The sequence below is a fragment of the Saimiri boliviensis genome, chromosome 2, assembly GCF_048565385.1.
Source record: "Saimiri boliviensis isolate mSaiBol1 chromosome 2, mSaiBol1.pri, whole genome shotgun sequence".
NCBI lineage: Eukaryota > Metazoa > Chordata > Mammalia > Primates > Cebidae > Saimiri > Saimiri boliviensis.
In genome coordinates, this window is record NC_133450.1 from 36025130 (window position 1) to 36053009 (window position 27880).

The window sequence follows — 27880 nt, forward strand, 5'->3', positions numbered from 1 at the left end:
AGTAACCTCAGGCTTGGTCATCTCTGTGCTCAGTGCATATTCAGAGCTCAACCAAAGTGTGCTGAATCAGCAGCCAATGAACTTGATCTAATAAAAATGAGAGCCCAGGAGACATAAATTAGCAAAGTATTTTCCCCTGAGCATTCATGTATCTTTCAATATTTGTAGGCAGTTTAATATTGAGCTCCCAAGCAAGCATTTGAGAATAGACACCTTGAGCAAACTGAAATTGGTGAAAATAGAAATTTAATCTTTTTGAGATAGGGTCTTGCTCTATTGCCCAGGCTGGTGTGCAGTGGCCCGATATCAGCTCACTGCAACCTCTGTATCCAGGGTTCAGGCGATTCTCCTGCCTCAGCATCCCGAGTCACTGGGATTACAGGTGCTCACCACCACGCTTGGCTAATTTTTGTATTAGCAGGGACGGGTTTCACCATGTTGGCCAGGCTGGTCTCAAACTCCAGACCTCAAATGATTCGCCCACCTTGGCCTCCCAAAATGCTGGGATTATAGGCGCGAGCCACCACGCCTGACCTTAAGATAGGAATTTATACCCAGAGAGTGCAGGAAACGACCTTGTAATTGTTAACACGTGACACAGTGGCAGATAGGACCTAATGAAGCCAGGTCCACCTTCCACACCAGATTATCAATTCCCCAAGAGCAGAGAATAAATGTTTTATTCACCAACATGCCCAGATCACTCACAGTTCCTACGCTGGACAAACACCTGTTGTGAACGAGTGCACGAGGCAACCTAGTGCATTAGGCATGCCTGACAGCTAGAGTATTTTGTATCTGCCCCTTATTTATGTACTGTGACAAGTCCTAGCATAGTGTTGTGGGACTTACACAGCACACTGACAATAACCTCAGACTTGATCATCTCTGTGTTAGTATTTCATCCTAACCGGGTTTCTGTTTTGAATTTTTGTTTTTTGGTGTTTTTGTTTGTTTGACTGTTTTGGAGACAAGGTCTCCCTCTGTCTCCCAGGCTGGGGTGCAGTGGTGGGATTTCTGCAGTCTCAACCTTCTGGGCTCAAGTGATGCTTCTGCTTCAGCCTCTGGGGTAGCTGGGGCCAAAAGTGCGCGCCACCACGCCCGACTCCTATTTTAGAGCTCTCACTATTGTGCCCAGGCTGGTCTCGAACTCCTGGGTTCAAGCAATCCTTCCACCTCGGCCTTCCAAAGTACTGCGATTACAGGCGCGAGCCACTCGCCTGGCCGGGTTCCACTTCCGAAAGCGTGGGGAGCCGCTGGGCCTCCCAAGAAAAGTGCTTCACTTCCCGATGGCAAGCACAGCCCCCGCCCAGCTATCTTTCCAGGGCTGAAAAGCTAACATTCAGTGGAGACGCGAAATGATGAAGTCGGGTCAGGATGCCAAAGCACAGCGCGATGACAGTGAGGACCGCGTCTGGACACAAACACACCCCAAACCACCACGCTACCGGGCTGGACTCCACTGCCGCGGCGAGAGCTGAAACTCGCGGCCGGGACAACGCGGGACCCCGGGACAACGCGGGACCCCCGGACGGGACGCTCTCCGAGACAAACTACATCCCCCGGCGTGCACTGCAGCGCCCGCCCCCTCGCCCGCCGAGGGGGTCCGGGAAGAAGGCGGCCGAGCTGCCCGTCTCGCAGGTCCCCTACGGCCCTTTCGCAGCAGCGCCTTTACACACCCCGGACCTGGCACTTCTCGGGCTCCGCGACTGCCGTTCGCCCCGGCGCGGCACCGCTGCCTCAGGAGTCGCCGGGGCCGCGCAGTTCCCTGACTTCCTGTCAGGCTTTCACGCTGGCGCTCCCTCAATCACAGGCTGGAGAGGGTGGGCGTTCCGGCTCCGGAGGACCCTGCCGCGGCCCCGGAAGAAACTCGTCCTGGGCGGCTGTGGCGCGGCGGTCGCCGTGATGGCCTCGGGGCTGGGCGGCTGACCGCCGGGCTAGGAGAGGGCCCAGCGCCCAGAAGCTCAGTGGCCGCTGCTCGAGCGCGGCCTGCGCCATGGCCACCTCCGCCGCCTCCTCGGAGCATTTCGAGAAGCTGCACGAGATCTTCCGCGGCCTCCATGAAGACCTGCAAGGGGTGCCCGAGCGGCTTCTGGGGACGGCGGGGACCGGTGAGGCGGGGGTGGGCCACGCCGTGGGGAGCTCGGCCCCGCGCGCTTCGGGAGGAAGATTCCCCCACCTTCCTCCCAGCCCCGGGCCCGCGTCTGCTCGCTCCGCGTCCTCAGACACGCCCCCTACGACTGGCTGGGTCCCAGCCCCAGGTCTCCCTGCTGCCACTGACAGTGAACTGGGGACGTGCCCAGGGACGGACGTCGGGGTTCAGTTCCCTGGGATCCGTCCATGGCCTTCCACATTTTCTCGTCTCTCTTCGTTGCGGCAAACAGAGCAGTGGGGCTTTTATATCTGCGGTCTTGTAGTAGAATGGGTTTCTTTCGTAGCTGTTTTTGTTTGTTTTTGTTTGTTTGTTTTATGCATTTAAAAGTATTGGTTTCAAGACAGGTCTAGTTTTCACTGTCAGAGGATCTGTGGCACAAAAAAAGGGTTAAAAACCCAAAGGAATCATAATTTGGAGGTGTTGGTAAATAACAAGGGGGCATTTAAAACCCAATTGTGGCATTTAGATGTGGTCTTGTTTTGAACGTTTTATACCGCTGAGACTGTTTACTACCCCTTAATTTCCTGAAGCAGGTTGCTACGAGTTCTGTCTGGAGGAGCTAGCGTTTTTCGGCCCTAAATCCATAGGAAGACCTACTGTAGTTCTTGGCCTCCGGACATACAGAACTTGAGGTCAAGGATAAGACTTTGAAGTTTGAAGTTTTATTGCTTTTACTTAAGGGTCAGAGCTTGGTTGTTTGCTCAACGAATTACTCGAGGTCATAGGAATTGAATGACTGTGGTGAGAATGAAATTCATGTGTTTAGTATATATTGTGATGCTGCTTTGTGCCAGGCACTGTTCTAGGTGCTGGTTAGTATTGCAAATTACAGTGAAAAAGACATGCACATCCCTATTCTAGCAGGTAGGTGTTAAACAATATGTAATTATTAAGAGGCAGTGTTAAAGTATACAGGGCGGCCGGGCGCGGTGGCTCAAGCCTGTAATCCCAGCACTTTGGGAGGCCGAGGCGGGTGGATCACGAGGTCAAGAGATCGAGACCATCCTGGTCAACATGGTGAAACCCCGTCTCTACTAAAAATACAAAAAATTAGCTGGGCATGGTGGCACGTGCCTGTAATCCCAGCTACTCAGGAGGCTGAGGCAGGAGAATTGCCTGAATCCAGAAGGCGGAGGTTGCGGTGAGCTGAGATCGCGCCATTGCATTCCAGCCTGGGTAACAAGAGCGAAACCCCGTCTCAAATAAATAAATAAATAAATAAAGTATACAGGGAAATAAATCGGGGTAAAGGAATAGGGGTGGGACTTCAGTTTTATGTTATTATTTATTTATTTTTGAGACAGGGTCTCACTCTGTCATCCAGGCTAGAGTGCAGTGGCACGATAGCTCACTGCAACCTTTGCTTTCCAGATTCAAGTGATTCTCCTGCCTCAACCTTCAGAGTAACTGGGATTACAAGTGTGCCACCACCCCTGGCTAATTTGTGTGTGTGTTTTTTTTTAGTGGAGGCAGGGTGTCACTGTGTTGGCTAGGCTGGTCTCTAACTCCTGACCTCAAGTGATCTGCCTTCTTTGGGACTTCAGTTTTAAATAGGATGGTTGTGAAAGTCCTCTCTGAGGAAGTAGCATTTGAACAGAGACTTGAATGAAGTGAGAGAGTAAACCAGAAATCTGGGAGAAGTGAGTGTCGGAAGGAGAGAATAGCACAGCAGAGGCTCTTAAGCAGAAGTGAGCTTGGTGTGTTCAAGGAAGAGCAAGAGGTTCCATGTGCTTGGGATGGGGTGAGCAAAGGAGGGAGGTAGACAGGACCAGATCATGTAGGGCCTTGTGGACCATGGTGAAAGACTTTCTCTAAATATGATGGATGCAGTTAAAAGGCATTGTGCAGGCCAGGTGTGCTGGCTCATGACTGTAATCTCAGTACTTTGGGAGGCTGAGACGGGTGGATCACTTAAGGTCAGGAGTTTGAGACCAGCCTGGCCAACATGGTGAAACTCCATCTCTACTAAAAATAGAAAAATTAGCCAGACATGATGGTAGGTGCCTGTAATCCCAGCTACTCAGGAGGTTGATGGGGGGAGAATCACTTGAACCCAGGAGGCGGAGGTGGCAGTGAGCCAAGATTGTGTCATTGCACTCCAGCCTGGGCGACAGAGCGAGACCCTGTGTTGGAAAAAAAAAAAAAAAGAAAAAAAAATGTATTGTGCAGAACCATGGTGGGATCTGATTTATGTGATTGAAAAGTGGGCTGCAGGCCGGGCGCAGTGGCTCACACCTGTAATCCCAGCATTTGGGGAAGCCAAGGCAGGCAGATCCCTTGAGGTCAGAAGTTCAGGACCAGCCTGGCCAATGCAGTGAAACCTCATCTGTACTAAAAATATAAAAATTAGCCGTGCATGGTGTCACATGCCTGTAGGCCCAGCTACTCAGGAGGCTGAGGCAAGAGAATCACTTGAACTCAGGAGGCAGAGTTGCAGTGAGCTGAGAAAAAGAGTGGAAAAAAAAAAAAAAAGAAAAGTAGACTGCATTCCAGGAGTGGTGGCTCACACCTGTAATCCCAGCACTTTGGGAAGCTGAGGCAGGACTACTGATGTGTTGAGAAATTTTGAGACCAGCCTGGGCAACATGGTGAAACCCCATCTCAACAAAAAATACAATAATTAGCCTGGCTTGGTGGTGGGTGCCTGTAGTCCCAGCTCCTGGGGAGTCTGAGGTGTGAGGATCGCTTGGGCCCTGAAGCTAGTGGTTGCAGTGATCCAAGATCCCACCACTGCACTCCAGCCTGGGTGACAGAGCAAAAATAGAAAATTGAATTCATTATTACTCTAGTTTGAATGTCTCTCTAAAACTTAGGTTGAAATTTATTTGCCATTTTAATTTTATTAAGAGGTAGGACTAGCCGGGCACGGTGGCTCAAGCCTGTAATCCCAGCACTTTGGGAGGCCGAGGCGGGTGGATCACAAGGTCAAGAGATCGAGACCATCCTGGTCAACATGGTGAAACCCCGTCTCTACTAAAAATACAAAAAAATTAGCTGGGCATGGTGGCGCGTGCCTGTAATCCCAGCTACTCAGGAGGCTGAGGCAGGAGAATTGCCTGAACCCAGGAGGCGGAGGTTGCAGTGAGCTGAGATCGTGCCATTGCACTCCAGCCTGGGTAACAAGAGCAAAACTCCATCTCAAAAAAAAAAAAAAAAAAGAGGTAGGACTTGTAAGAAATAATTAGACCATGAGGACTCTGTCCTCATGGATTGGATTAGTGTTATCCTGAGAGTGGGTTGGTTGTTGGAGTGGGTTAGTTCAGCCCTCTCTTGCTTGCCTCCTCTCTTGATCTGCTGCCCTTTTACCTTCTGCCATGGGCTGACCCATGAGCATCAAGAAGGCCCTTGAAAGAAACAGGCCCCTCAGCCTTGGGCTTCCCAGCCTCCAGAACGCTGAGAAATACATTTCTTTTCTTTATAAATTACCCAGACTCTGCTTTTCTGTTGTAGCAACATAAAACTAAGATAGTTGCATTCACCTTTGTTGTCTACCCTGCCTTTTTCTCCTTCCTGCAGAGAGAACAGTCAGAAATATGTGATTTTTTTTTTTTTTTTTTTTTTTTTTTTGAGATGGAGTCTTGCTCTGTCACCTAGGCTGGAGTACAAATGGTATAATCCCAGCTCACTGCAACCTCTGCCTCCCAGGTTCAAGCAATTCTCATGCCTCGGCCTCCCGTGTAGCTGGGATTACAGGCGCATGCTACCACACCCCGCTAATTTTTGTATTTTTAGTAGACATGGAGTTTCATCATGTTGGCCAGGCTGGTCTTGAACTCCTAACCTCAAGTGATCCACCCGCCTCAGCCTTGCAAAGTGCTGGGATTATAGGCGTGAGCCACTGCGCCCTGCAGAAATATGTGAATTTCTACTCAACCACAAAATAAGTTGCTGGTAACAGACATAGTTGTTTAATGGATAAGTAAATAAAGTATATCCATATCCCTAGAATTAGAGTAAGAAGTCCAACACCTTTACCTCCTATTCACTACCTCATTCACACTGCTCAATAAATATTTGTTGAATAAATTGAATTTATGTGAGCACATGGTGCCTCATCTCTGAATCCTCTTTTTCTAGTTCGGAGACCGCATCATAAACTTTTCAGAGCTTTAATGCCCATTATTAATTATTAGGCACAACACAATGTACATAATACAATCCTTGCATGTAGCTTATAGTGTGTGATTGAATTCAGTCATTTTTCAGTACTTACTTACTGAGGATTATTATGTATCAGCCACTGTCTGGGCCCTGAGGACTTTCAGAGTTCTTACCTTAAAAGCAAACAAACTTACAACAAAGTGTGTGATTAATCCTAAAGTAAAGTTCTCTGAGACCATAAAAAAGGCTGGGGAAGAGAGAGAAGCCTCACAGAACTTCAAAGTCAATATAATAGATTGAATGGGAGTTTGCTAGACAGAGAGAAACGGGAAGAGGCAACACAAGGAGTTAAAAATGGAACAACTCTGGAGCTTAGAATGCATGTGGGAAAGTAGTGGTAGATGGGACAGGTGAAATACAGCCAGATTGTGAGGGGATATTAGTGTCACATCGAGACATTTGATATGGGAAGGGACTTAAAGCAGTTGATTGATGTGGATTTTCTTTTAGAAGGAGGGCATTAATGGCTAAATACAGGATGAGAGAGAGAGAGAGCACAAGAATCTGCGTACAGGGGACCATTAAAAGCCTTTTGTGCAGTCGTCTTGGTAACGGGAATCTGGAGAGTACTAAATCTAAGTGGTGCTTCATTGTTTGTTTTTTGTTTGTTCGTTTGACACAGGGTCTCACTCCTGTCTCCTGTCACCCAGGCTGGAGTGCAGTGGCACCATCACTGCTCACTGCAGCCTTGGCTTCTTGGGCTCAGGTGATCCTCCTACTTCAGCCCCCTGAGTAGCTGGGACCACAGGTGCATGCCACCAGGCCTGGCTAATTTTTTTTTTAAGTTTTAGTAGAGATAGGGTCTCCCGTGTTGTCAAGGCTGTTCTCGAATTCCTGGGCTCAAGTGATCCACCCACAGCAGCTTCTTAAAGTGCTGAGATTACAGGTGTGAGTCACAGTGCCGGACCCAAGAGGTGGTTTGGAGGCAGAAATTAACCAGCCTCATTGGTTATGAGGAGTGAGGAAGAAGGATTTCAGGGTGTCTGCATTTTTTCACTTGGTCAACTGGTGAATGATGAACTTAAATATATAAGAGGAAGAGCAGAGTTGTTTGGGTTGTGGATGAGAGTATCAAAGGTACCTGTAGACTAGAGATCATAATATATGTCCATCCTAGCCTCACAAAATAGTTGTTCTTCTGCCATTAAAAATAACATATGGGGGCCAGGTGTGGTGGCTCATGCCTGTATCCCAACATTTTTGGAGGCTGAGGCAGGAGGATTGATTGCATGAGGCCAAGAGTTGGAGACCAGTCTTGGCAATATGGTGAAACCCTATCTCTACAAAAAGTAAAAAAAAAGAAAAAATTAGCTGAGTATAGTGGTGCTCACCTGTAGTCCCAGCTTCTCAGGAGGCTGAGGCAGGAAGGTTGCTTGAGTCTAGAAGTTTGAAGTTATAGTGAGCTGTGATCACATCATTGCACTCTAACCTGGGTGACAGAGAAAGATTGTCTCTAAAATTAACAATAAAACATTTATGAAGAACATTATTTGGATTGAGGGACCATGTAGTATAATATTTAACAGCAAGAATTCAGGAGCCAGACTGCCTGAGTTTAAATCCACCTATTAATAGTAGTGTGAGCTTGAACAGGTTACTTTATCCCAATTAGTTTCTCCTGCAAAATGTGGATAAATCATAGTATCTACTTCATAGGGTTTTTGTGAGGAGTAAATGAGTTAATATATGTAAAGTCCTTAGAATACTGCCTGATAATAGAGCCACTAGCCGTTGTTTTATTTAAATGTAAACTAAAAATACCAGCCCTGTATATAACTACTCTTACTTTGTTCTTTTTTTTTCTAGAGCACTTATTTTCTGACACTTTCCATATTTACGATATTTACAGTATATTGTTTGTCTTCCTTTCACTAGGACAGTGGTTTCAGTGTGGTTCATGAATCAGCAGCATCAGCATCATCTAGGAACTTGTTAGAAATGCAGATTCTCAGACCTATAGAATCAGAAACTTTTAACAAGAAGTGTGTTTTCACAGCTCTACAGGGGATTTCTGATGAAAGCCAAGTGTGAAAGCCACTGAGCTAGAATATAAGCTCAATGTTATCTCTGGTTTCTTTCACTGTGTTTCCTAAGCACCAGAACAGTGCCTAGCACATACTAGGTGCCCCACAGATATTTGTTAAATGATGGAATATGTGAATAGTGTGAATTGTTGGAAAGAAAATACTAATATTAATATATAATTGTGATTTTTTTTCTATTCTGTTTTCCATATTTTCATGACTTTAAAAATGGGAATATTCCACCTATTAAAACAACAAAAACAATGTTTCTTCAAAGTACAGTCTCCATTCAGTTTCTGCCTTTGAAGGATATTAGACACAATGTGTCCTATTTTAGGAAGTTTTTGTGAGAGTGATTGTCCATTACCACATACAATAATAATTAATCCATTTAATATTTCATTAAGTACCTGTGGCTATAATTTCTAGTCTCGGTTTTATAACCTCTGAAGAGGTCTCTGCAGTTAGCTCAGAGCACTATAATGTGCTATAATTTCTGAATCTAATCAATATGTTAAATGCCTGTGGTCGTGATTTCTAGTTTTGGTTTTGTCATACTTGAAGACATCTCTCCTTATGTCTTAATGAATATGGTAAAAATACTGAAATTTTTTTCCATTTTAAGTCATTTAGATTTCAGTATGTGTAACACAAGACCCTATTATTTGGGGAGCCAGAAAAAATAATCACTATTGAGTACTATAATCAACTGGCCAATAAACACCAATTACTTACAGACAGTAGAGTTTTAACTATTCTAACTCATATTTTCTACTGAATTTTGTTTTTTGCTCTTAGGTCTTCCTACCCAAGTATTTACTTTCAGAAACAATGGTGGTTCATATTTATTGAGCCCTTATCATATTTGGCACTTGCTAGGTGAATGTTATGTGTATTATTTCTTTTAACCCTTTCAAACAACTCTTATGAGATCAGTATTCTTATAGTGCCTATTTGCAGATGAGAAAACAGATTGGTTGAGAGGGATCTGATGCTTTTAACTACTCTACGCTGTGGGATCCTGTCAACTGCCACGGTATACAAATAGAGGGTGTAAGTCCTCCATTTTGCCACAGTGAGGCGCCAAAAGCAAAGTAACCACATATTTATGAGCTGGGGAAACTGAAGTGATTTCCACAACTTTAAAGGGCCAAGGTTAGTCATTCTTGGGCTGGAAATTGAAACCCCTGTATGGAAGAAAGGCTGCCCACAATGGTCAAACTTTAAGGTAGGCTTTCTGTAGCTCTGTTTTTCAGAGCTGTCTGTTTCCATTTTACTCCATATCCAGGAGATAGTGCCACCATCCACCCAGTTTCCCAAGGAAGACAGAGTTGGTCCCAGAGAGTCCCTCACATGTGACTGATTTGGGCAGGCTTGTGGGGTGGGGGTTAATGGTATTTGAAGTGGTTCATTCTTGCTCATAGGCCCATTCTCCTTAGGATGCCACCTTGCTGTTTGTAGTTGATTGTAGCATCAATTCTAACTCCCTAAAAAGAGGAAGAGGTTTTTTGTTTTTTAAACAGATTTTACCAGTTATTAAAGGCTATAGCCTGGGAGCACAAAAATGCCCCTCAGTTGTATACAGTATGCAGTTGTTTACTGTAATGTACAGACGCCCTGGACTTGAAGTCAGCAGACTCGCACTCCATAACTAGTGCTGCCATACATTTACTCTTCCAGTGACTGTGGGGAGGCACTCAGTTTCTCCAGAGTCTAATGTCCTCAGCAGTAGAGGAAGGAAGTTAGACTAGATGATCGCTGACGTACATCCTAGCTTTAGCATTCATTGGTTTCACAATTCTGAGACTAAAGAATTTTTTTTAAAGCAGTTATTGATCCCTCTCAGTTGGGTAGATCAGCCTCTTGAATTATCTGCCTCCCTGGCTTTTTCATCACAAGAAATGATTTCAAAGGCTTCTTTTTTGTTTTGTTTTAAATCTTAGAAGTCTGGAAAAGATCTCATAAATGTAGTGAAATTCTTTAAAAGTATGTTAAGTTGGCTGGTCACGGGAGGCTGAGGTAGGCGGATCATGAGGTCAGGAGTTCGAGACCAGCCTGACCAACATGGTAAAACTCCGTTTCTACTAAAAATGCAAAAATTAGCTGGACATGGTGGTGCACAACCATAGTCCCAGCCTCTCAGAAGGCTGAGGCAGAAGAAAAGTTTGAACCTGGGACACGGAGGTTGCAGTGAGCACCACTGCACTCCAGCTTGGTGACAGAGCATGACAACGTCTCAAAAAAAAAAAAAAAAAAGTATGTTATAGAGCACTCGTAAGAGGAAATGTGTTTTATGAAATCAGGTAGGAAATGGAATGTTGCAGCACATAGAAGTTAGTGAAAGAGAGGTTCTATGGTCTGCTTCTTCTCCCCCTTCATTTATGTAGTTACTTTCCTGGAATCATTCTAGAATTTGCCTCTTGAGAATGCAGATTTTCTTTGCACTGTTTATTTTGCTGCTTGAAACCTAAGTGACAGTATGCCACTATAATTATGGGGTTTCATCTAAACCTTTACTACACTGCAGGTACAGAAATATACTGACACATTTTTGGAGAATTGACATTTTGCAAAATGCAGCAAACATTTTAATTTATACATGAGAAAAGGAAGTGTTCAAAAGGATATGCATTTCAAGTTATTGCAGGTTATTTGTGAGAGAATTTCTGCATGTAAAACATGTTTAAATTTAACCAACAGTAGCGTGTCAGTGTATTTAAAATCATGACAAAAGTCTTCTCTCTGGTCACGTTGCCCATGACAAATTACTATGATGTTGTATGTTTAGGGCAAGATGTCAATACAGCATAAATCCCATGGTATTTTGGTTTTCTTCTGAAGATTAAAGCTGTTTTTCTTGGGATAATTGCAGCAGCAAAACACAAACCAGTTGATCAAAAAAGCACTTCTGCCCTAACTCCACTAATTTTCAGGACACGATCAACCGACAGTAGTTTTGCCATTCCCAGTTCTTTTAAGGATTACATCTCTGCACTGTTGCCTTAAGGATGTCTGTAGAAGCTTGTTCTCTGTTAAGCCAGTTTACTGACTACAACCTGCTCGAGAGAATTGAGTTGGTTGGTCCATTTATCTAGTGCAGTATATCGTACACCAACCCTCTTCTAATGATCCAGTTCAAGGAGCTGGTTGACTTGATCAATTCAGCCATGACTAGTGTTATCCAATATGCACTGCACCAGCAAGCTCTCCACATCAGCTACATTTAGGTTTAATTCTTTAGAAATAAAAGGAATATGTATTCTTGTGTAAGGCTTAATTTTATAAGCACGTGTGTTCTGATGTTTTGCAAAAGCTCTTCAATGTGTTCTCTTATGAAAGGATCATCCATGATGTTGCTGTGATTTGTTTTTAGAATCTTTTCAAATTCAGTGATGTCATTATTCTGATAGGTACTTATTAAATTTGTCATTGCTAAAATTTCTGGATCATTTTTGTACTACTTGGCCTCCTGTGAGTCAAATGGATTTATTCCTGATTTCATAAGCATATTTGCTAAAACCAAATATTTTAAGCAAGTAGTTCATCTCAGACTTCCAGATTCATCATAATTCTTGAAGGCTTCAAAAAAATCAGTGTGTGCCTTTTCAAAATCACCTTCTCTCGAGTGCATTTTACCACCACATTCTCTGATAACTCCCATGATCAGTGAATGAGGGATGGCAGACTTGATGTGAAGTGACTGTTCATAGAGTGCTTTAAGTTTTTTGTTATTTTTCTGTGCTGTGTACATTTGAATTTCCAAAGCATATATTTCTAATAACTGTGTACCCTTTTTCAGATCATCTTCTCCATCATCAGTCTGGTGGGACCGATATAGCTGGCGTAAAATTTTTTGAAGCTTTCCATACTCCTCTCATTCTAAATAATTTTCCAAGCTTTGTGTTTGTCTTAAAGCACAGTCTATCATTCTTAGCACCTTTCAAAGCCTCCAGAGTTGTTTCATAGAATTCCTGCAGTAAATCCATCTGACATAAAAAATCAGAATTCTGTTTAGAAGTAGAGATATAATCAAGAATAGAATTAATGGATTTTTCAGAATAATTTCTTGTGACTGCACTCTGAATATAGGTCAATAGTTGTTTATATCTTCATCATTTCTGGAAAGTTTCTCAACTTGAAGTTAATCATTTGTTTCAGTGCTTTAAATCTCCATTCTCCTTTTTCACCTTCAAGTTCCAAAACCTTTTGGAAACTGCTTAATGCTGCTTTTGGGTCATCTTCTTTTAATGCTTTGGAATTATAGTACTGATTTTCCAAATCCACATTTGGCTCAGAGTTACTATCTTCAGAGTATTTCAGGTCATAGTCTTCCTCATCGTCACACATGAAATCATCCTCCATGTCAGACATCTTGGCCGGGAGCGAGAATGCAGATTTTCATACCCATTAACAGTGGAAGAATAAAGGAGGAGACTTTATGACTAACAGAGTTGTAGAAAAATCTAGGAAAGGAAGGAGCTAAGAAGGGAATGTACGGTACTGCCTTCTACTGCCTGGCTTGGATCAGGAGTGAGCATGCCTGAGTTTGGAGATGTGCTGACTCAGAGCAGTGATGGCTGCTTAACACTTTTGTGACAGCTTATTACAAAATAATATGATACTGCTCCACAGAGTAGCTGTTTTTGACTGTAGGCATTATTTCGGTACTGGTAGCTAAGAGCACAGCCCCCTCAGGAATAGTAATAGCTGCTTTGGTTCTCATTTCAGTTACGTCGTGGATGGTCAAGAGTCATACTGTTTGCCGTGGGGAACTTTCCCCTACTTTTTTTTTTTTTTTTTTTTTTAAAACAACAAACAGAGCCATGGGTTTTATGAGTAGAATGGAGAAAAATATCTGGAGTATCTTGTGTGTATTAAGGGAGTGTCACATAGCAATGAATGAGACATAGAAAAGGGTGTGTTGTTTGTTCTTTCAGGCAGTAGCCACATCTAAGCTGGTTTATAGCTCTAGAATCTATGGACAAAGTAAAAATGACAAAATAAATTTCCATATTTCACAGGAACTTGGTCTCAAGTTGAGATTATAGAACATACGCATCCAAAATGATTCATGGTCACTTAAAAAGTAAGATACATGGACAAGTGTGGTGGCTCACACCTGTAATCCCAACACTTTGGGAGGCTGAGGTGGGAGGATTGCTTGAGCCCAGGAGTCAAGACCAAGCCTAGGCAACATAGTGAGGCCCCATCTCTACCCAAAAAAAAAAAAAAAGCTGGATGTGGTGACATGCACCTTTAGTCTAAGCTACTCGGGACAATGAGGCAGGAGAATTGCTTGAGCAGATGAGAGGATTGCTTCAGCCTAGGAGGTCAGGGCTGCAGTGAGCTGTGACCATGCCACTGCACTCCAGCCTGAGTAAGACCCTGTCTCAAAAAAAAAAAAAAAAAGATACAACTGACAGATGCTGTTGTGGTTAACAAAATGTAAATCTATAGAAAGCATTACAGTGACATTACATCTTACGTAGGATTGGGTTCAAAAGTCAGGGTGTGGCCGGGTGCAGTGGCTCACGCCTGTTATCTCAGCACTTTGGGAGGCTGAAGTGGGCAAATCACAAAAGGCCAGCCTGGTCAACATGGTGAAACCCTGTCTCTACCAAAAAATAGAAAAATTAGCTGGGTGTGATGGCGCACTCCTATAATCCCACCACTCAGGAGGCTGAGGCACAAGAGTCACTTGAACCTGGGAGTTGGAGGTTGCAGTGAGCTGAGATGATGCCACTGTACTCCAGCCTGGGCAATGGAGTGAGACACAGTCTCAAAAAAAAGTCAGGTCTTAAGATGAAAATCAGAGTAGACAAATCATCTTAAGAAAATCTCAGGACAGCAACTGAATACCCACATGCCATTTCTCCATAAGCCCAGCTCATCTGTTCTCTTTTGCAGCAGAAAAGATTGCTCTTCCTTTAGTAGGTAGAAGTGCTGGCTTGTATTTAGGAGTCACATGGAAAAATACATAGCTGCGGCTGGACAGGGTAGCTCACATCTGTAATCCCAGCACTTTGGGAGGTTGAAGTGGGCAGATCACAAGGTCAGGAGATCAAGACCATTCTGGCCAACATGGAGAAACCCTGTCTCTACTAAAAATACAAAAATTAACTGGGTGTGGTGGCATGGGCCTGTAACCCCACCTACTCAGGAGGCTGAGGCAAGAGAATTACTTGAACCAGGGAGTCAGAGGTTGCAGTGAGCCAAGATCGCACCATTGCACTCCAGCCTGGCGACAGAGTGAGACTCCATCTCAAAAAAAAAAAAAAAGAAAAGAAAAATACATAGCTTTAAAAGACCATATCTCCATACAGCATAGATGAACCTTGACTTTATGCTAAGTGAAATAAGCTAAACACAAAGGACAAATGTTGTATGATTCCACTTAACAGTGTACCTGGAATAGTCAACTTCATACAATGGGGAGGTGTTTAATGGGTATGGAATTTCAGTCTAAGATGATGAACAGTTAGTGGTGATGGCTCCACAACAGTGTGAATGTACTTAAATGCCACTAAGACATATACTTCAAAATGGTAAATTTTATATGACATATATTTTGCCACAATTTAAAAAAAGAAACAAAGACTGTATCCCCAGTCTGTAAACGTAATTCCAAAAGACGCGTTCAAAAAGGCGGAGGTTGCAGTGAACCGAGATTGCACCACTGCACTCTAGCCTGGGTGACAAGTGAGACTCTGTCTCTGAAAAAAAACAAAAACAAAACAAAACAAAAAAAAACATTGTAAACGATGGTAACTTTCTGGTGATAAGTAGATTGTGTGTAGATTTCCAGGAAGAACATTCATTTGGATGTATAAATTTTTTTTTAATCAAGCTCCTCCTAAACGGCGCTAATTTTTGCTTGTGAGTTATTAGGGGATGACCTACTTCCTCATTTTGTAGTCAATTAAGGAAGAGGTCAGGTCCCAAAGAAATGAAGGAAATTATCCAAGCTTATATGCTGAGGCAGGCCCCAACCGGTCACCAGAACCTTACCCCCCTGACTAACCAGGGATTTTTTCCCCATACAAGTGTTTACCAGCATTCTGGTACCAACTTCATAATTTTTGCCAATTTTTGCCACATCCAAGTTCTGTTACTGTTACTTAATCATTTTCTTTATGTCAGCTTATTTCATCTCAAATATATTTATTTAAAACAAAGTTACTTAAAAATGAAACTTGGTATAATTTTAGATGGAAAACCTGTAGTATAAGTGATCAGAAAATAAAACGAAGACAATACTGTTTTAGTTAGATGTTGTTGTTTAAAGCTGAAGCCTGTTCTATTTTTGTTCAAAGGGGAGATTAGTAATTTTTAGGTATTAAAGATACACTCACCAAAGTGACTGACTGGGAAAGGCTGAAAGGGAGCTGAAAGGGGAATGAATAACATTCTCATTGTGCGAGTCACTACCAGTGCTACACCCAGAGAAAAACAGGCACCATACCAGGCAGCCTCCCAGCAAGCAAAGTAGGTAAATTTTTAAATTTGTTTTGCAGAAAGGTAGTAGTTATGAGTTAGCATAGAAGTGGTTCACTGTGGGTGTGAAGGTGGGGGGTTTCAGAGAGTCACTACTGGTAAACATTCTTACTGATAAAAGTGTGTCTAGTCCCTTAGGATGAGGGAAGAGAAAAGGTTGAGAATGGTTAAACTTAAACCTGTAGTATTTCTTGGAGGGATGCTGTTGGCTTTGGGAACCAAGTAATTATTCAGGGCTGTCCAAAATGTGGGTATTCTTGTTCCCTGAGTACTAAGTGCCAATAAGAATAATTTTTTTCTCAGCCAGGCATGGTGGCTCGTGCCCATAATCCCAGCACTTTTGGGGCCTGAGGTGGGTGGATCGGTCAGGAGTTCAAGACCAGGCTGGCCAACATGGTGAAACCCCGTCTCTACTAAAAATACAAAAATAAAATATTTTTTTCTCTTTCTTCTTCCTCGGTCATTGTGATAAGTTCCTGTACATTTTATTTATTTATTTGCTTATTTATTTGAGACAGAGTCTTGCTGTGTTACCCAGGCTAGAGTGCAGTGGTGCAATCTCGGCTCACTGCAGCCTCAACCTCCTGGGTTCAAGCAATTCTCCTGCTTCAGCCTCCCAAGTGGCTGGGATTACGGGCATGTGCCACCACACCTGGCTAATTTTTGTATTTTTAGCAGAGATGAGGTTTCACCATGTTGGTCAGGCTGGTCTCGAACTCCTGATCTCAAGTGATCCACCTGCCTCGGCCTCCCAAAGTGCTGGGATGACAGGTGTAAGCCACCAAGTCCGGCTTGTATACATTTTTAAATGCCTGTTTAAGATGACTGAGTACTACTCTCACTAGGGGAGGAATAAGAAGCTTATTCTAAGCAGAGGGAATGGCCTTTACAAATGCGTGGAAATAGTAATGCACATTTGAAACTTATCTGTCTTTTCTAGAAGAGAAGAAGAAGTTGATCAGGGATTTTGATGAAAAACAACAGGAAGCAAATGAAACGGTGAGAGCGAACAAATATTGTTTCTTCTATCTGGTCTTCCTCTTTTCCAGAAGTAATGCTGTGAAGTGATCACAGATTAACTGTTCCTGTCTGTTGATCTTGATTTTGACTGTTTTTTACTAAATGAAGCCAATTGATGGGGATGGGTATTAAGGGGGTTTGACAAACCCAAATGGGTAAAACCTGAAGACTGTCCTAAAATATGAGTCTTTGATAATATATTACTGATGTGAGTAGTAAGGGCATTCTCATACCTTTACCTAAGCAGTCTTTTAAAGTCTCTTTTTAAGAGCTGGTCATTAAGATAGGTTACTGGCCAGTGTGATGGCTCACACCTGTAATACCAACACTTTGAGATGCCAGGGTGGGAGGATCACTTGAGGCCAGAAGTTCAAGACCAGCTTGGGCAACATAGGGAGCCCACCATCTGTTCCAAAAAAACACAGAAATTACCAGATTTGGTGGTGCATGCCTCTAGACCCAGCTACTCAGGAGGCTGATGTGGGACGATCACTTTAGCATGGGAGGTCGAGCATGCAATTAGCCATGATCACACCACTGCACTCCAGTCTGGGTGACAGAGCAAGACCCTGCCTCAAAAAAAAAAAAAAAAAAAAGGAAAGAAAGAAAGTTACTGTTACTGTTCTTTGTGAAACTTACTGTCACAGAAAATGTAGCTCAGAGGTGATTCTAACCATGTCCCTTTCTGTCTTAAAAGACAGCATAGTAGCTGGACTTGGGACCTCAGGCAAGACATGCATGAGCTTCAGTTGGGACCTAAAGTTTGTCAGAACTTGCTTCTCTTCACCTGTGGCTTTTCTTTAAAGGAAAAAAAAAAAGTTTAGTTTTTTTCCTCCAGCTCTATGGAAGCAAGAGTCCTTTGACTCCATTTCATTATACTCTAGCAAACCCGTTAAGACTGGGGCTAAAATCCTGGTCCCTGCTAGAACTCTGCAGAAATAGTTGCCCCTGCTTTTGCCATCCCAAAGCAGATGGAGAAAAAATTCTCTTTTGGCCAGCGAACTGCCTTCTTGCCTGTTGAAGATCAACTTCTCAATTTCCCAGTTATCCCAATGAAGAAGCACATCTGCATCCTTTTCTCGGTTTTGCATGTGCTTTAAGAAGTACCAGTCTACCAGACTGTGGAAACTCTCTTCTTAATGGGAGTACTAGGAATTTTTCTTAATACCTGTGTACAGCTGGGCATATCCATGATACCTTTTGTAGCCATTCTACTGTTTTGATTAACATTTTGGTAGCATTTTAAAAATCATCTAGTTACTACTGATTTGTTTGGTGCTCAGATACTTGTTTTCTTCGAACTCAAGTAATAATCCTACCTTGACCATTCCAGGCAGATGAAAATAATTTAGGGCTTCTTGTGAATGTCCCCAGGTGTTACATTTTACTTATCCTAGAAGAATGGAAGTCTGATTCCTCTAAAGCACCTGCTCTGGGGTGGGCCCCTGGTTGTCTCTGACATGGAGACAAACGTGACCGATTTTCAGAAAGAGGAGCAGGAAAAGTTTTTAGTACAGTAGACTTCAAAGCACTTCTTGATGGCAGCATTCAACCGTGTATTGAAGAGAGCCAAGAATTTGAAAATTTTTGAATCCTGACTCCTTTTTAATTTTATAGAGATGAGGTCTTGCTATGTTGCCCAGGCTGTGCTCAAATGATCCTTCTGCCTACGCCTCTCAAAGGGCTGGGATTACAAGTGGGAGCCACTATGCCTGGCCCGGACTCCTTTTTGTGTAATCTTAAGCAGGTTTCTCTAAATCATATATGAAATGGAGCATTTGCTACCTTATTGATTTGTTGTGAGGATTAAATGGAGAATGTATAGAAACATGTTTAGTAAGCTATAAAGTATTCTGTCTCTTCATTCATTCATTCAATTCATGTATTTTGAATGCCTGATCTGTACTTGCTGGGCACTGTGCTAGCCATTTGGATTGAGAGGAACATTCCAGAAATGGTCCCGCCTTATGTAGCATATGGTTGAATTATTTATTTGGTGTAGTCCAAGTAAATAAGTAGTTTGATTAATCCAAACTAGGCATATTTCCAAATGAGTGAGGGAAGAACCAGGCCATCTACTCACTATTTTCTGCCTTCCCAGCTGGCAGAGATGGAGGAGGAGCTACGTTATGCACCCCTCTCTTTCCGTAACCCCATGATGTCTAAGCTTCGAAACTACCGGAAGGACCTTGCCAAACTCCATCGGGAGGTGAGAAGCACACCTTTGACAGCCACGTCTGGAGGCCGAGGAGATATGAAGTATGGCATATATGCTGTAGAAAATGAGCATATGGTAAGTTTTAGCTGCCTTTTTTTTCCTTAAGGGCCTGTGGTACAAAAATTAACCGTATTGTTGGATTATTTCACGTTTTCAGTGTATACTAGAAAACATTTTTTTCACCCTTATCCTCTTTTCTGCATCCAGCTCCTGTTATCCCCTTGGTATATGCTCTATTTAATGCAGCCCTTTCAAATCATATGCATATTTAGATTTCTTTTTATCCTTAATACAATACAGTCTTATAATAAAAACAGTGCTTTGTATATAGTAGTATATAAGTGTTACTTATTTTTTCTGGATTCTGACCCATTGATCTAGTTTCTTCTTGATCTTTTTTATTCTTTGATATAAATTTTAGAATCACTTTCTCAGGTATGCCTGGAAAATTCCATTAGGTTTCTAATTTATCAGAGTATTGTTTCAAAATCAATCCAAGCTTTCCTTTACCTTAATGTCAAGATGGCCCAGCAACTGAGATACTGTAGCCAATGCAGGGCGCTTCTCAAGAAGGAGCTTTTTATCATTTTATTCTGTGGTAATGGAAAGTGAGCCAGACTGTGTCGCTAGTTTTCAGGATTCTAATTTATAAGATTGGACTAATTGAACATTTGTATTCTGAAACCATCTAAGAAGTGGATCGTTAAAGGAATAAAACGTCTGAAAGGTTAAATATGCTGCATTTGGTGTATCTTCCATAAACACAACACAAAGTAGGACTTGCCTGGCAAGTAACATGGAAGAGAGAAAGGGGCCCACCAGTGCAGACTGAACAGAGGTAGAAAGGCTCATACTACAATTTTAAGCAAACAACTGTTTTATGATGCATCCTGATTATAGTTTAAGAGACATTCAAAGTGATATTAGCTTGACATTGCTGATGCAAAACTAGACATTTTGAGGATGACGTATTTAAAATTTGCACACGGATGCACAAGGGATCGTCACAGATTAGAAGCTGACAGATCACTTGAAAAGGGAGGCTGGAAAAGGGCAGGCAGGTAGAATGTGATTCTCCTGGTTTTATTTGAACCTCATTTAGTGGTTTCCTCATCTACTGGTCTATATGCTATTTATTAAGTGAAAATGCTACAGAGCACCTGACATGGTGGCTCACGCCTGTAATCCCAGCACTTTGGGAGGCCAAGGCTGGCAGATACCTGAGATCAGGAGTTCAAGACCAGCCTGGCCAACATGGTGAAACTCTGTCTCTACTAAAAATACAAAATTAACCAGGAATGTTGGCAGGTGCCTGTAATCCCAGCCACTCGGGAGGCTGAGGCAGAGGCTGCAGTGAGCTGAGATCATGCCACTGCACTCCAGCCTGCATGACAGTGAGACTTTGTCTTAAGAAAAAAGAAAATGCTGCTTCTTGCTACTTCTGGTCTGAGAGGCAGTCTTTTGGCTTCTTGATGATCCTACTGCCAGTGGTCACCTGCTCTGTAAGAAGCCTCTGTGAGCTGGGTACCTTTTGATTGTGTGTGTGTGCTTTGAACAACTAAGAACTTAGAGCTGCTGCCATTTCTGTCAGTGGTTGTTAATTCTGGCCTGACTTGTTTTCATGCTGTCTGCGTTTAGGATTACAGGTGGAGCAAAACTTTGGAGAGGATTTAGAAAATTAGGGCACTTGAGAAATTAAGGCAGCTGGGGAAGCTTGCCCAAGCCCCAGATACTAATTTCCTTGAGACCAAATCACCCCCAGTGTGGCAGCTCAGGGTTTTTTGTTTGACCTCAGGTGAAGTTCTTTGTGGGGCTCATCAAGAGCGAAACACATGTTTTTTCCAGAATGTGGTAGTGTCTCAGACTTCTAAATGATTTCTTTATATGCTGAAAAAGAATAATTTATTCATCTAGGCAATTCCACCCTGAACACACCCTATCTCAGAAGCTAAGGCTTGGTTAGTACTTGGATGAGAGACCACCTGGAAATACCAGGTGCTGGAGGCTTAAAATGAAGAAAAGAATAGCTCATTCATGATCCCTCAATCCTTGGTACCAGTCAAGTATCTTCAGTGAATTGATTTTTTTCTAGGGCTGCTTAGGTTAGTTGGTTTGCTCGTATTACTATCAAAGTTACAGGCTATAAGCATTATCAGGTAGCTTCTGCACCTGCCGTATCTGGGCTGCCACCTTTCAGAAGTTGATAGTCCAGGAAACACATGGACCAGTTCAAATCATCACAAACATAGGGAAGGTGCTCCAGTATTTTTAATCCATCTTTCCTTGCCTCGTGTAAGTGTAAAAGGCAGTGGAGTAGGGGTATTGTGATCTTACTGATTGGATTTCCAGTTCTGCTTTAGTCTGTAACCTTGAAAAGAATCATTAGCTTTGGTTCTGTCTTAAAACGAATGAAAATTATTGCTTACTATATCCCTTCTTACATGGGGAAGGTCATGAGGAATATGCTGGCAATGAATTTATAATGGAAAAAGTCTTAACATTTGTCTTCCATACTCCTTTCAGAATCGGCTGCAGTCTCAAAGGGCAATGCTTTTACAAGGCACTGAAAGCCTGAACCGGGCCACCCAAAGTATTGAACGTTCTCATCGGATTGCCACGGAGACTGACCAGATTGGCTCAGAAATCATAGAAGAGCTCGGGGAACAACGAGACCAGTTAGAACGCACAAAGAATAGAGTAAGTCTGGGCAGACAGGGAAAGGGGCAAGTATGGGGAAATTGAGGGTCCACTGCACCTGGAAACCATACTAAGGCCAGAAGCTACGGCAGTTCTGAATTCAGGGAATAAGTCTTTTTTAGGTTCTTATGCTTCTCTCAATTTTTATTTATTTATTTATTTATTTATTTATTTATATTTTTTGAGATGGAGTCTCACACTGTTGCCCAGGCTGGAGTGCAGTGGTACGCTCTGCTCACTGCAACCTCTGCATCCTAGGTTCAAGCGATTCTCCTGCCTCACCCTCCTGAGTAGCTGGAATTACAGGCGTGTGCCACCACACCCAGCCAAGTTTTGTATTTTTAGTAGTGATAGCGTTTCACCATGTTGGCCAGGCTGGTCTTGAACTCCTGATCTCAGGTGATCCACCTGGCTCATCCTCCCAGAGTGCTAGGATTACAGGCATGAGCCACTGCACCCAGCTGCTTTTCTCAATTTTTAGTTTGCTTGGCTGAGAGATCTCTGTTAGAAGTAATTTTACCCCTAAGATTTAGACATCATTGGAAATTTTTGCTGCAATGAAAGGAATAAAAGACAGAAGGAACCTGATTTCTGTACTTAAAAGATTACAGGAATTAAAAGCTGCCAATATGAGATTTTAATTTCTCATCTAGTATAATACTCTGCTTTTCTTATGAAAACATCATCTACTTACACCCTGTCATTTAGAGTTGAGGCTATTTTCCAGATTTCATAAAATAGTACCACTGTTTATAGGCAGTTTATAGATTTATAAACTATGGTTCAATTCTGGACTATAACTCTTTACTGTTACATAATATTAAAAAAATAATAATAATAGGGAAAAAAATCTCTAAGGATTATCCAGGAAGGTAAGATGGATCATTGTGGAAAGAAAACAAATATTTAAACCAAGTAATGACTATATCAGGTACCTCTAGTTGGCTGTCACTCTGAGAGACTCTGAAAAAGAACTCATTTATTTTTTCCTTTCCATAAATAGTTAACCTTCATAGGAATTTTTTAGTTTTTAGAGACAAGGTCTTGCTCTGTCACCCAGGCTGAAGTACAGCAGTGCAATTATAGCTTATGGTACTTTCCAACTCCTGGGCTCAAGTGATCCTTGTGTGTAGCTGGGACTACAGGCATTTGTCACTGTGCCTGGCTAATTGTAAATTTTTGTAAAGACCGGTCTTACTGTGTTGCCAAGGTTGCTCTTGAATTCCTGGGCTCAAGTAATCATTCCACTTTGGCCTTCCGAAACTCTGGGATTACAGCCATTGTGCCTGGCTGGAATTTTTAAATTAGTACAGTTTGCCAATAGACTGCTGTATTCTTAATAGCAGAAGGCAAATCAAATTGAAAAACATACTGTGACCAAGATTTGGACAGGAAAATACTAGCTCAGTGTGAAGATTTGAGTAGATCTTTTTTTTTTTTTTTTTGAGACGGAGTTTCGCTCTTGTTACCCAGGCTGGAGTGCAATGGCGCGATCTCGGCTCACCGCAACCTCCACCTCCTGGGCTCAGGCAATTCTCCTGCCTCAGCCTCCTAAGTAGCTGGGATTACAGGCACGCGCCACCACGCCCAGCTAGTTTTTTGTATTTTTAGTAGAGACGGGGTTTCACTATGTTGACCAGGATGGTCTCGATCTCTCAACCTCGTGATCCACCCGCCTCGGCCTCCCAAAGTGCTGGGATTACAGGCTTGAGCCACCACGCCTGGCCCAATGCCCTTCCCTCTTTAGAGAAAATTCACAATAAATACTAAATTCAAGGCAAGCTATGGAGAATGTAACTTGCTTACAGATTATGGGGTTCTGGTTTTTTAACATACCAAGTAGATTGGTTGAATTTAAAAGCCCGGGGGGCCAGGTTCATGCCTGTAATCCTGGTACTTTGGGAGGCTGAGGTGGGAGGATGGCTTGAGCCCCGGAGTTTGAAACCAGCCTGGGCAACACAGTGAGACCTCATCTCTACTAAAAACCAAAAAAAAAGTAGGGTGTGGTGGCAGGCAATTGTAATCCCAGCTACTTGGGAGACTGAGGTGGGAGTATTGCTTGTGCCTGGGAGGTTGAGGCTGCAGTGAGCTGCTACTGCAGCACTGCACTCCAGCCTAAGTGATGGAGCAAGACCCTGTCTCAAATAAATAAAAGCCAAGGAATGAGCTGAGAGATCAGCTTACCAAGGCCACTGGGGAATGGGAACAGATGGCAGGTGGACATCTGCTGGAGGTGAAACATCCTCCAGCTGTCCAGATTAGTAGCAGGCAGTTAAAAGTTCCATAGTGGTTAATTCCTTTCACAATTCAATGTAACTGTCTCTTAAGAGGGTAAAGAAAAAAGATAACCAGATCCCAAAAGCAGTAACACACTAACCTACAAAAACAAATGCCACCAGGCATGGTGGCTCATGCCTGTAATCCCAGCACTTTGGGAGGCCAAGGCAGGCAGATCATGAGGTTAGGAGTTGTAGACCAGCCTAGCCAACATAGTGAAACCCGTTTCTACTAAAAAAATTAAAATACAAAAAATGAGCCAGGCGTGGTGGTGGACACCTGTAATCCTAGATATTTGGGAGACTGAGGCAGGAGAATCACTTGAACCTGGGAGGCAGAGGTTGCAGTGAGCTGAGGTTGCACCATTGCACCCCAGCCCAGGTGACAGTGCAACACTCTGTCTCAAAACAAAAATAAAAAGCAAATGCCACCTTAAGAGGCTGTCCTGAAATCTGGCTGATGAAATTCAGATCTTAAGTTCCTCTGCAGTCACTGGCTGTCCAATCTGCTGGCTGTACTTGAAGGCTTCCCTTTTGGAGTAGCCATTGTGAAAGATTAGCTCAGTCGGAGTCCATCCCCGGCAGCAACCTAGGAATATAATGATTCGTAAGCCTACTTAATGAATACTAAAATATCTTGTCCTTTCCAGGTTCTACTTATACTTGAAGGGCATCATTTAAATTGACTTGATTTCTTGGAATTTTTCAACATATATCCCTTAATGCCCACTGTTAATCTAGGGGTATTAAAATTGTACAGAATCTACTTTTAAAAGGAAATAATCACCATTTTCTCTTCTCAGCTGGTAAACACAAGTGAAAACTTGAGCAAAAGTCGAAAGATTCTCCGTTCAATGTCCAGAAAGTAAGTTTTTAAAAGTCATGAAATTTGTCTTAATGTCTTTGAACCAAAAAGCTTAAAGTAGTGACTTACAAAGGTCCTAATAAAGCACCTCAGCAGTTGACGCCAGATAGTCCCCGTATACTCAGTGCTACCAGCAGAACAGAAGAAATACACTAAGGAATATGGTCTTGGATAGTTAAAGAGTTCAGGATAAAATCATTTGTTAAAAGTATATACTGCTTTGACTTAGAGCAGTGAAAAATTTCTCCACTGAAATGACATTTAATCACAGCTGATGTTCTTTAGAGAACGCAGCACATGGGAATAACAGCTTCCTGTTCCTTGAAATATATTTGTAAAATCTTTATTAGAAAGCAGTTTTCACTTGCATAGTACTTGTTTTTTGGCTCTGCTTGCCCTTCATGGGAGTCAGCACCTTTTCTGGAAGTTCTGTCTTGTTAGCAAGAAGTAGATTTTAAAAAATAAAACCCTTGGGGAGTTGTCAGGGTTGGTGAGCATTAACTGAGCCAAGATGCTGCAGAATCTGCTGGCACTGCCAGATTGCCCAGAGGACCATGAGCATTGCTTCACACAGGCATTTTGAAAATGAGGCTCCAGAAAACACAAGTTGTTTCAGGAGGAGAAAGGAATTCCTGGCATCTAAAGGGTGGTAGAGCCGATGGCCTCCTGTATAGAGCCCCCATGGTTCTCAGTTGGTGAAGCAGCATATGCCATGCATTATCAGCTGGCTATGGTTTCATTTCCCAAGAAACAGGATTGACCAGTCATCATAGCAGTGACTTAATTCAGTTTCATTCAGCTCTCTGTGGACTCTTAGTCTGATAAATAACTAAGCCCTTCTTTGAAGATCAATATTTGAATTGTACTAACTGCCACCAGTAAAGTAGTCTTTACCAAAAATAAAAAAACCCTTGTGCTAATAGCAACAAATCCAGGGCAGAAATCTTGCCACTGAGGTTGAAATTGGGTGTAAGAGGGGATTGTGTGTGACCTTGTGTACGGGTGGCCTAGCATGAAACAAAACTACAACCCAGTCATGTAACTAGCAGGAGGGGTGAGATTTTTCTACAGTGGTAAATTCTTTGTGGAAGAGGGAGAAGCCTAGAGTGAACATGAGAACCAGAGGTTGGATTTTTAAGCTCCTATACTACCTTTATAACATATCCATTTGGGTTGATAGGAGAGCAAAGGGAAAAGTAGGGCAGAGGAATAGACGTTTACAAGGGATTAAAAGGTATTACCCAAGCTTCTAAGTTACTTTATCCTAGGGCAGGACCCATTCTGAGCTGGATATATATTTGATTACTTTTTCTAGCTAACCCCTCTTTCTAGAAAAGCTATTTTTAAAGGAAGTAACTACTATTTGAAGACATTTCAGAGTCAAGAAACCATTTTTGTGCTTTGGTTTTTATTGTCTCAGTTTAACATTTCTGTGAGGTAGACAGTATTATTCCTAAGTGACAGCTAAAGAACCTTATGTGTACTTCCCGCTAAGTGGCTGTGTGATCAAACAAACAGCCTCAGAGTGTCCAGCCTTGGTCCCAGGTCAAACCCCAGAGTAGGTTATCCAAAATTCTGACTACTCCCCACTTTGTTTCTTTGTAGAGTGACAACCAACAAGCTGCTGCTTTCCATCATCATCTTACTGGAGCTCGCCATCCTGGGAGGCCTGGTTTACTACAAATTCTTTCGCAGCCATTGAACTTCCTATAGGGAAGGGTTTGTGGACCAGACTTTGACCTTGTGAATGCATGATGTTAGGGATGTGGATAGAATAAGCATATTGCTGCTGTGGGCTAACAGTTCAGGGATGCACTGTATAGCCAGACTGTGGGAGAGGGGAAGGAAAGATGGAAAGCCACTTAAATGTGAAGGAACAGCAACAAGACCAGTATGATATACCAAGGTAATAAATGCTGTTTATGACTTCTTTAAATTTACATAGTACTGTAGCATGTTAATACCCTGTGAACTGCAAAAAAACCCAAATACATTTATAGTAGTATTGGTCACCAAAACAGAGGGGAAACTTTACAATTGTGAGAATATGCAGATATTCTCATTAAGGCAGTATTGACCAGACAACCATTTAGTATCTGTCCCCTCAAATGCCTCGTAATTCTGGAATGCCTGTTGTGAAATATGTCAGTGCACAGTATCTCCTAAATTCTCACACGTGCTTGATTTTCCGATTCATCTGGTGAACTGGGAGTAGGAAGTTGGTCATAGACAATGTGCCCTCCTTCCCTTGTCTGACCAAAACTTGAAGCAATCACATCCACTGCCAGGTTAGCTGTATTCTTTGCCTCTTCCTCTGAGGTGGCCAACTGAGGATTGACTTCAACAAGATCCAGTGCCGACAACAACCCTAGAAGAACAAAGTGTAACAAAACCTCAGATTCCTTGGGTCATCCCACTGGGACAGGGAGAACAAGCCAAGGTAAAAACAAGAGTCAATTTTTTAGTAAATGCCTATTTTCAGGAAGTCCCTTGCCCCTCATCCTCTTAGCCATGAATTTAATTTAAAATACTGTTATGCTACAGTAGATTAAAAGAAAACTTTATGATAATGAAGTAAACCATCCCAGTTCAACTAACATAATAGGCATAACTGTCAGGCTTTCTGGGAAAGGAAAAGGCTTGTTGTGGGGTCAGGGGGTTTTCAACCTGCTTGTTAGAAGAATGTATGCCATCTCCAGTATGACTAGGAACCTTCTAGAGGCCTGCCTGGAAATGATTCAAGTATGAAGGCAGAGGAAGTCTTCCACTTTTCACTAGCCAGAACTCCATTCCTACTTTTGAACTCTAATGCTATGTCTGTATCTGTTAGAGCACCGCACCATATGCCCTGAAATGTAGTTATTACTGCAACTTCATTCTCACCCCTGCAGGCCTGAGCTCTGGAGGCAGGTTCCACATCTGACACGTTTTTTCTCCCAGCAGACTGACCCAGTCTCTTGCACTTGATCA

The 27880-nt window shown here is 42.7% G+C and overlaps 2 protein-coding genes and 1 pseudogene across 2 annotated transcripts in view; 1 reads left to right on the forward strand and 2 right to left on the reverse strand.

Annotated features, from left to right (window-relative positions):
• Nucleotides 1–1635: 1635 nt before the first annotated feature.
• Nucleotides 1636–26850, forward strand: VTI1B (vesicle transport through interaction with t-SNAREs 1B). The gene is made up of 6 exons (XM_003924456.4): nucleotides 1636–2111; nucleotides 16775–16833; nucleotides 18956–19147; nucleotides 21596–21769; nucleotides 24849–24910; nucleotides 26516–26850. Exons 1-6 carry the CDS (start codon nucleotides 1997–1999, stop codon nucleotides 26610–26612), a joined length of 699 nt encoding a protein of 232 aa, XP_003924505.1. The 5' UTR covers nucleotides 1636–1996; the 3' UTR covers nucleotides 26613–26850.
• LOC101037128 (COP9 signalosome complex subunit 2 pseudogene) lies at nucleotides 9996–14014 on the reverse strand (annotated as a pseudogene).
• The window catches only part of ARG2 (arginase 2), a 41128-nt gene continuing 39549 nt past the window's right edge, over nucleotides 26302–27880 (reverse strand). The window contains exon 8 of the mRNA XM_003924454.4: nucleotides 26302–27278. Within this exon, the coding sequence (XP_003924503.1) occupies nucleotides 27073–27278 (206 nt within the window). The 3' untranslated portion in view covers nucleotides 26302–27072. The remainder of the gene's footprint in view (nucleotides 27279–27880) is intronic.